Source organism: Engraulis encrasicolus, chromosome 3 (assembly GCF_034702125.1).
Source record: "Engraulis encrasicolus isolate BLACKSEA-1 chromosome 3, IST_EnEncr_1.0, whole genome shotgun sequence".
Taxonomy (NCBI): domain Eukaryota; kingdom Metazoa; phylum Chordata; class Actinopteri; order Clupeiformes; family Engraulidae; genus Engraulis; species Engraulis encrasicolus.
The window spans coordinates 23185229-23195228 of record NC_085859.1 but is presented as its reverse complement, the minus strand read 5'-3'; the positions used below and the strand labels follow the sequence as shown (position 1 = coordinate 23195228).

At 43.4% G+C, this 10000-nt stretch overlaps 2 protein-coding genes across 3 annotated transcripts in view; both read left to right on the top strand.

The window, feature by feature from the left end:
- The window catches only part of LOC134444166 (uncharacterized), a 19829-nt gene extending 11967 nt beyond the window's left edge, over nucleotides 1–7862 (top strand). Inside the window, exons 5-9 of the mRNA XM_063193586.1 lie at nucleotides 717–893; nucleotides 1261–1380; nucleotides 1840–1904; nucleotides 3683–3906; nucleotides 6449–7862. Of these exons, the coding sequence (XP_063049656.1) occupies nucleotides 717–893; nucleotides 1261–1380; nucleotides 1840–1904; nucleotides 3683–3906; nucleotides 6449–7409 (1547 nt within the window). The 3' untranslated portion in view covers nucleotides 7410–7862. The remainder of the gene's footprint in view (nucleotides 1–716; nucleotides 894–1260; nucleotides 1381–1839; nucleotides 1905–3682; nucleotides 3907–6448) is intronic.
- Nucleotides 7863–9340: 1478 nt separating this feature from the next.
- rtkna (rhotekin a) overlaps nucleotides 9341–10000 on the top strand; it is a 144681-nt gene continuing 144021 nt past the window's right edge. The window contains exon 1 of one of the 2 annotated variants that reach the window (XM_063195025.1): nucleotides 9341–9711. In XM_063195025.1, the coding sequence (XP_063051095.1) occupies nucleotides 9601–9711 (111 nt within the window). In that variant the 5' untranslated portion in view covers nucleotides 9341–9600. The remainder of the gene's footprint in view (nucleotides 9712–10000) is intronic. The other variant, XM_063195028.1, reaches the window with a different exon arrangement.

Here is a 10000-nt window from a genome sequence, read left to right as displayed (position 1 = left end):
AGCCCCTGGCAGCTGAAAGCAGAGCAAGACAAGGCAAGGCAAGACAATCCAATGCAAGTACATCAGACACAAGCGTATGGTGAGTTTTCATTATTATCATGAGTCACATTTCATGTGCTGGAAAAGTCATTCTTTCAATGTCAAATGAATGCATGATGAAGAAGATTAAAGGGGTACTTAAGCCATTTTCTTCAATATGCTGTTTTATTGCTCACACTACCCTTGACTTGTCAGTACCCGGTGATGCTGCATTTTTTTCAATATGCTGTTTTATTGGTCATGCTACCCTTGACTTGTCAGTACCCGGTGATGCTACATTTTTCGGCTCATCCCTTTCCGAGATCTGAGCTATTTTTGCAGATTTTGTTTACATTAAAAACTTTCTTAATATAGGCCTACTCCAAATATTATATCACTGTTGTATCGCTGTTTACTAGTTGTCTGCTGATGTTGCATAACCTTTTGGATGTTATTGGGAATAAATCAAGATGTTTTTTTTTTAAATGTAAATGCCCCCATTATAATGACCAGTATCTCGGAAAAGGCTGAAGAAAAACAAAATCAGTCCATTCAAGTCCATGGTAGTGTGAGCATTACATCTGCATGTCGAAATTGGCAGAAGTTATCCTTTAAAGGAATTATACTGTAGCTACATGGATGCATATGCTTTATCATTCATTGTCAAACTAAAGTACCCTGCTATTGTATTCTGAAAGGAGCTCTCCAGCATGAGAGGGCTATGATAAATACAGAGGACAGAAAGGCACAGAGGATGGAGAGGGACTCGCCCCGCAAAGGCAGAGCTGGAGAGAGAGACTTCTTTGAGGAAGTCATGGAACTCAGCTCGAGCCTCGAGAATTTTTCAAACAAAAAGATCTGGTTTAAAGTACACAGTGAGTATATAGTATACAGCTTATATACATCACAGGTGCTCAGATATTATGGAAGTGGCATGTATAATATACTGCATACGAAGGTGAATGATATCTGTCATTCCTTCATACCTTTTATTGTATTTGTGTGAAATATCAATGAAAATGGGTAATGTAAGTCATTACATAATGTGTATGTTCTCATATGCGGAACTTTCATCCATTTCTTCTTCAGATGAAATGGAATGTTCCAACAATATTACTTTTCCATCAGAGACATTTTTTATATCAACAACATTTCATCATATTACTTACAACTTGGTCATGCTGTTCTTGCAACATCCATTTTAAAATGCCTGCTGTGTCTTGTGATTGATGTCCACTACAGAGCAGGAGCGCATTGCGGTGCAGGAGCGTATGTCTAAAGGCCCCGGTGAGGGGGCGTCAGCCTCAGAGGTGGAGCTGAGTGGGGAGAGTGAAAGCGGAGATGCTGCTGATGACCACATGGGTACATATGATTTCTCACTTTACCTATGCCATGGAATAAAGTGGAGAACTAGGTGACGTAGGAATGCGATGGCATATGTGTATGTGATATCTGTTACATGTTTTTGTTAAGTCTTGTCCTCTTCCATCAGGGGACCATGTTGGAAATAAGTGTTTACACTTTTGCATGTTATCCCTTGGATACCTTTGTCTTCCTATATCCATAAATAAACCAAACCAAAATCCTAGAGGGGACAAGAAGCGATACATTGTGTTTCCCCCAGGAGGCTAAATGAACTTTGATTTGTGTTTTTAAAAACTGTAGGAATTGCCCAATAGAACCTTTAAAGCATGCTGTATAATGCTTCTTGATTAAATCTTTGTAGGAATTCAGTTCACATTGATCCTAGACAGTCTCTTTCAATTGCTCTGTCTGTCATGCACAACTGGAAGAACTTCGACTTTTTTTCCATCTTTTCAGATTTAGGTCGCAAGAAGACAACTGTACTTGGAGAGGGAATCAGTATAGAGGAGCTACAAAAACAGGTGCGGTTATGGGTAAATTGCTGTCAGCCAATGAAGATTTCAAATTGAAACGCACACATGCACACGTACATGCGCACACACACAAACACACACACACACGCATGCAGGGGCACGCACACACACACACACGCACACGCACGCACACACACACACACACACACACACACAAACCTGCTGCACATTTTGCTGGTCATGCAGATTGCATTTCCCAAATAATAAAAAAATCAGAATGCATACAGTACCCTGTAAATGTGTTTAGACTGCTACTACAGACGCACACGCATGCACGCACACACAAGCACGCGCACACGCACACGCACACGCACACGCACACGCACACGCACACACACACACGCACACGCACACGCACACACACACACACACACACACACACACACACAAACCTGCTGTGCTAAGCATGCACCTAAGGCATCAGATATAGTTTGAAGCTTGATTGATAGTTTGAAACTCTGCCATGGTCATACAGAGACATTCGACACCCATCGATCCTGTCTCTAGCCATGTTCTGTCCTGGGGATCTTGGCCAGATGAGCTTGGCGCGTCAGATGGGCCAATCTGATTGTCGGAAGTACCAAACAAAGCCCACATTGAGTTTTAAACTTACTGACATTTGTCAGTTCAAGCCTGTATCGCATCATACCAGCTGAATGCCCATTGTTCTCAGAAACCTAACAAAGACTGGACTATACCAAACAGTGCATGTCTTCAATTACCTTTCAATACACATCTATTGTTCCTCTATTGTGAGTCTTGCGGACATGGCAGTAAATAGACTCACATGATGAAAACATTTCCTGCCCACTGCCCCATTTCAGCTGAATGTAAGAGTGGCTATTTCAATTTTCCTGGAGTTCCCATTCAGTCAAAAGCATTTCATCCTATTATTCTCTATTCTATTCTATTCTATTCTATTCTATTCTATTCTATTCTATTCTATTCTATTCTATGATGACTCGGCTAAGTTCAAGAGGTTTGGATACGTAATTATTCCTTTCATGTACCCACCTTTTCCTTATCAGGAGGACCATAATAACAAAACAAATTGCCTTCAGTTTTAGTTCTGGTCCCTCTCAGACTGTGACGATTCTTCTTTCCTGTGTGTACCTACCGCCTAGTAAACTAGACCAAACCAGCAGATTATGGCAGTTTCATGTTATAGTCTGATTGGCCAGGCTGCCTACCCTTATAAAAACTAAAGCGATCAGCAGAATGCTCCTGCACTGACTTACTCATGCATTGCTTACCCTGTTTTCATCCAAACATGTACACGTAGCTTGTTCATGTTGTGTTTATTTTAATAGGGTATCAGCTGGACAAACATGACTTGAATCTAATTCTGAAGAGATGAAATGTCATTGCAATTGGCTGTGGGGACTATATATCAACAGCCGGCCATTGTAGCAATATAATCACATCCGAACGTTTGGAAGGCCCATTCAAAATCAATGAAATCCCTCACAACATCTAGCGAACAATATAACTCATTTAGTTTTGCATTCTTTTTTTTTGCACTGTCTTCATGGATGGCTCAGGGAGCACAATGGAAATAAGTCTTATGGCTTTTTTGTGTACAGTATATCCCCGTCTACTTATGTATGTATCTGTTGGTATAAGATCTTTTTACATCAAAGACTAAATAAAGTAATTCATTCATTCATTCATTCTTTCTTTCTTTCTTTCTTTCATTCTTTCTTTCTTTCTTTCTTTCACTCATTCATTCATTCATTCGGCCATTCAATTCAATTCAACTCATTCAGCTGGGTGCCGTGGCGGATGTGCTGAAGGCGTCGGACGAGGTGGACGAACTGGTGCTGCGGAACACGGGCATGACGGACGAGCTGCTGCGGAGCCTGGTGGACTCCCTGAAGCAGAGCCGCTCCACCGTCAGCACCATCAACCTCAACCTGAACCTCATCAGCCCCGCGGGGGCACACAGCCTGCTGGAGCTGCTGTACAGCAAGCCACAGCTCAAGGGCCTCTAGTAAGTAGAGGGATGCACATCAGTGCATTGTTTTGGGGGTGGGTATACTGTATATTTGAGCATTTTTTGAAGTGGGTATACTGTATAATATTTTTGCTATTCTAAATAAGGGATCAATCAATTTGAAGTGGGTATACTGAATACCTTGACATTTTGAAGTGTGTATACTGCGTATACAATTCAAGTCAAGTCAGCTTTTTTGTCACTATCTTCATATGCACAAGTCATACAAGGAAAATGAAATGAAATGAACATTAAATACCTGCGTTCTACATATACTACACCACTGATGTGCATACTCAACAACATTATAGATTACATATATAACAACAAACGTTTGTGGTGTGAGGAGGCGCAAGATGCTAAGCAGCCAACCACGTGAGCGCATTTTTTGAGTGACAGCAGTTTCCAACAATCCGAGTTTGAACAGTGCGCAGCCAGGGTTGTGCAGTCTGCGATTGTTTACAAACGGTAAACCCATGTATAACAACATGTAGTTATGGCAGGGGGTGGGGGTGGGGGTGGGGATGGTGGGGCTGGTCCCAGGGCCCTCCTGTATTGATGGTGGGGGCCCTATCTCCACATTGGTAGTCCATATGAGGAGGCTGGAGATGGGGGCTATCAGTGTTGTGCCCTGGGGCCCTGTGTGCAATTGTTTTGCCACTAAGCTATGGTATTACTGAGAGTCTTTAGTAACTGATTTAGACATGATCATTACCATTTTGGTTGCAGAAGGTCACAGCGCAAGAGCCTGTAGTAAGTAGCGGTAAGGGGGGTTGTTGGATACAATATACACTTACACTTACTTTTACTTACAATTTAGCCTCATTGGTTCACCTTCTGCTGGTGAAATGCTTTGTTTGTCAAGTGGGTTTTAAGTAGATTAGATTATCTATATTCATATATATATGTGCATATACAGGATCATACAATATGGTGCAAGTCTTTTTCAATTGCATGTGGTGAATACAGGTAGGTGTGTGTGTGTGTGTGTGTGTGTGTGTGTGTGTGTGTGTGTGTGTGTGTGTGTGTGTGTGTGTGTGTGTGTGTGTGTGTGTGTGTCACCCATACCAGAGGCAGATATTTTCAAAGAAATTTAAGTCCTGCCGCTGTGCCACATAATACATAATTCTTTTCCTTTTTGAACCTTGGCTCTCTGTCTCTGTTTTAATTAGTCAAAGATGGCAGCCTCAAATGTCAAGCTGTATATTTTGCATAAATAAATGAATGTACATACTTAATATGTACTCAAATACACATCAACAACTCACCCTGAACTTCATCAGCCCCATGGGGGCCACACACCCTTTTGAAACTGCTCTACAGCAAGCCACAGCTCGAGGGCCTCCAGTTTAGTCAGAACCGTTTTAGTCGAGAAACGCAAGAGACGATTCTGAATGAAATGTCTTTTTTGTAAACTATGAGTTGGCAGTAATGGCTCTGTTCAGAGGAGAGGAGCCCCTCTATTTCCATGAGCACCATGTCAAGGCAGAGCATCAGGCAGCAGCAGCAGTTAGGGAATTCTCTCCCCAGCATAACAAGGAGAAATAATTATTTCCTCGTTAACAGAGCAGGGTACATGACAAGAGAACATGCCATTGCCATGTAATACATGACAAGATGGAGCATAGGAGGAGGTGTGTAGAATAAACCAATCAACGTTTAGCTGAAACAGATAGAATGTAATGTGATATCATTTAATGGATGTGCCGAAGATGTGTGGCAAATCGCTGGAAGAAAGCTGAGGGGATACACTTGGATCAATTATTAATGGAGTTGAGAGGTGGGGGGAAAGCGGCAAGCCTCTTGACCACCATGGCCTGCCCAGAACTAACACTTGGTTAAGTGAAGACAAGGGGTGTTGAATGCAATTTGTGGGTTGTTTTTGGGCGGATGTTTAAAGGACCAGTTCAGTCAATTTCAACATGCAGTTGTAATACTCACACTACCCTGGACTTGTCAGTACCTGAGGGTTTTTTCCCCCTTCTTCAGCCTTTTCTGAGATCAAAAAACATTTTTATTTATTTCCAAAAACATCCGAAAGGTCATACAACATCAGCAGACAACTAGCAAACAGCGGTACGTTTTGGGAAAATATCTGGAGTAGGCCTATGCTAATTAAAAAAAAAATGTAAACACACGCTACCCCCATTAGAATAGCTCATATCTCGGAAAGGGCTTAGCCGAAAAATGTGGCATCACCGGGTACTGACAAGTCAAGGGTAGCGTGAGCAATACAACAGCATATTGAAATTGACTGAACTGGTCCTTTAATGTCATTCCACAGGTGTAAACATAGTATGGAAATAAAAAGTGGTACATTTGAGTGAATTTGTTTTCCAGTTGCATTTGTGGAATACTTGAGGCAAACATATCGTGTTCAAAAATTGAAAGTGACGTTAGAAAAAAACAGTATTTTCCGTTTCTGAAACAGATCTGTTTGCCTCTGCTTTAATCACAAACAGCAGCCTTGAATATATAAAGCTGTACAAATTCTGAATTTGCATATGAATTTACTTACCTGTAATCTGTCCATTTGCAGCTTGTTCGGGAACAGGTTGGGGGACTCTGGAGTGCAAATGCTGTTGACAGGCCTGGCCGACCTACAAACAAGCCCAAACAAAGGAGCCAGCCCAGGGGAGCCAACCCCGCAGCAGCACACCACCCAGCCCCAGCTCACCCAGCCCCAGGCAGCGCCGGGAGCCATGTCCTTACCTCCTGCTCCTCCTCCTGTTCCTGCCCCGCATCCAGCTCCGCCATCTGTGCCCTTGAGCCTGGTAGAGCTGGACCTGGGTGGAAACGGCATAGGTCGGGACGGCCTTCAGGTCCTTGCCACCTACATGCGGTACCACTCCCAGCTGCGCTACCTGGCCCTGGGCAAGACCAGCGCTCCAGACCTCACCACCTGGAGCGTGTTCTTCACGAGTCTGAAGGCCAACGCCAGGCTGGTTCACGTCATGCTGGACGAGTGCGGGCTTGGGGACCAGGGCGCCAAGCTGGTGGCCGAGACGCTGAGGGCCAACGTGGGGATTAAGAAAGTGGATCTGGACGGCAACGGCATCGGGGACGTCGGAGGAGCGGCCATCTTGGACGCCCTGGTGAGCAGGAAGCAGAGTCCCATGGAGCACCTGAGCATGGAGGAGGGGAACCACGTCAGCACGGCCATCATGTCGAAGATCTTACAGGAGATCGTCAAAGCAAGCAGTGTACCTGCTGCTGATGCTGCACCTCCCAATGAACCCCCCAGTGAACAACAGCCTGCTAGTGAGCCAGTGGAGCCACAGCCCAGCCCTCCACCACCACCTCCACCACCATCACCTCCGCCCAAAGATGGGAAGAAGAAAGACAAGTCGAAAAAAGAAGAGAAAAAGGAAAAATCAAAAAAGGAAGAGAAAAAAGAAAAGTCGAAAAAAGAGGACAAGAAGCGGGACGAAAAAAGAAAGGATAAAAAAGACGAGAAGAAGCATGAGGAAAAAAGCAAGCACAAAAAGAAAAAGAAATAATTTGTGCTCTGTAAATGATGGGTACTCCTTTAGGCATGCATTATACCCAGGGCCACTGACAGCTTTGGCAGGGCCCGGGACAAATACAACTTAAAGGGCCCCAAACTCAATGCGTACAATGTAATGAGGATCCAATTCTGGGCCCCCTCTCTACCTGAGCCCTGGACAAGTGACCCATTTGCCCCCCTGTGCCGGCTTCCCTGGTAATACCAGTAGTTTTCTGCTGGTCATATCTGCACACTTGGCCACTCGGGGGTCGAATCTGCAACCTTACAACAAGCCTACAGCATGGGAAGCAGGTCCATGAACAACTGAGCTAAAGTCCAAGCTACCGGCTCAATTTCTAGCACTTCTATAATATGACGTTCTGGAAGGAAGTTTATGTCTTTGTTCTACCACTGAACGCTGCTTGTTGGCATCCATTGCACTAGGACCCCCTTCTGGACTTGGACATGTTGGGGCCTAAAGTGTTCTAGGATGGCACCACCAGTATTGGTGATGGGGAGCTTTCCGTGCCAAACACCAGCCTGCCATTGCTTCCACCTGCACAAGCACCTCACCTCACAACTCACAAGAAAGATAGGATAAAAATGTGTAAAAATGAATAAACATAGGCTTTTCTTAGAAAAATGATGTTGTTATTAATCATACTTTCCTTATTTAAGGCATCCATTGCGATCTGAGTGAGTCTTTTTGAAGACTGGGTTATCATCATTTTGTATTCATATTATTTGCCCAAATGTGAATGTGGAGATGTGCCTAGTGTCCTGCGTGATGCTGTAGGTGGCGGTATGCTGGTGCAGTAATCCTGGAGCAGGTTAATCTGCATTTATTGTGTAGTGGAAAATGTGCACATCCAGCAAAAAAGCATCAGCAGGTGCCAAATCAAAAAACTGTCACATGTAGGAGTGGGAAAGGATCTGCACACTGCTTGCAAAAGACTTAATTTATTAGGAGCAACGTTTCGATCATAGATCTTCTTCAGGGATCTATGATCGAAACGTTGCTCCTAATAAATTAAGTCTTTTGCAAGCAGTGTGCAGATCCTTTCCCGCTCCTAATCTGCATTTATTACCTTGCGGTTATTACTACCTCATTACTCACTTGGTAACACTTTACAATAGGGTTACGTGAGTAATGACGGAATAATATCTGAAGTAATGACTAGTGACTAATAATGACTAGTGACTAGTAATGAATAGTGAATACACATATTTAATTAAAGCACAACAACTGTTTACAGTAAACCAGTACCAGGGACTAAGAGTAGGTTATAATAAATACTTCACTCACTTTGTATTGGAGATTTGAAAGGGTAAAACAACTTTGTGCATTTTGTGTCTTTCTCAGTAACTCAACAACAAAGTGTCTTCCACCAGGTTTAGCTACATGCACATGTACATGTACCAATATCTGCTAACGTGTATAAAGAATCTGTGACATAGTCATATGCATACACAAAAAGGCAGACATAGTGCATTGTATGAAAATATACATACAAAGGTCTTCATTGTGAGTCAGGGTCAAACTGACAGGGAAAAAACTGTTAAAAAATTCTAATTCTAGCAGTACATACACAGGAGTCATATGTTCCAGCTGCAGTGGCAATATTTATAACTTGTCTGTAAGCAACTGGGAGAGGGGCGTGAGTGTGTGTGTGTGTGTGTGTGTGTGTGTGTGTGTGTGTGTGTGTGTGTGTGTGTGTGTGAGAGAGAGAGAGAGAGAGAGAGAGAGAGAGAGAGAGAGAGAGAGAGAGAGAGAGAGAGAGAGAGAGAGAGAGAGAGAGAGAGAGATTTACATAACGGGTCTACCTAACAAGTCAATATCATGAGACATATTGTAGGCCTATGTCTTGGGTTGCCACAACTACCGGCAGAGGCCGCCTTTCAGACACTGGAAAAGTTTACAATGGAAAAGCCAAGCGCAACAGTCACGATGGGTCCCTTTGGAAATTCGAGCTGTGGAGTGCTGATGCGACATCAGACAGCTTGCTCAAGTTAGTTTCTCCACAAGTTGCTGCTGGACAACATGAGAAAACACATCAGCTATTCTCCTAAATCGGAATAAATATCTGTCGAAAAGCTAAATCTCAACAGAGTGTGAGACAGAACCGTTGGATTGCGTCGCTCCAAGTTTAGTCTTTTGGCTGAAATAGTTGCCGCACGTCTCGGATGCGAAAAATATCATAATCATGTTTTGCCGAAATCAGACGGCTCGAGCAACCATCGCTCGGGGTTCCGCTTTGGAAATGGAGATACGGCGAGGGAAATTCAGACGAAGCATTTTCTTGGACACGTTACAGGTAGGCTATACATCTGAATTCACAATTATGCTTTGAAGTTACGGTGTCTCACGATTCCACCCATGCCTGCTGCGTCCAAACTGGTGATGAGCCTTAAAATAGCCTACACATTATTTCGCAGATCACGTCCATAACTTTTGTACATTTTCACTAAAGTAATTATGATTAATTTAACAACACATTTCAAGGTATTCAAGCAGTGAAATGTTTTGGGAGCATGGCCGCATTGTTGCTCTTAACTACGTCACTCGAACCCATGCTGAGCGTTGTTACTTTGTAACAATTTCGC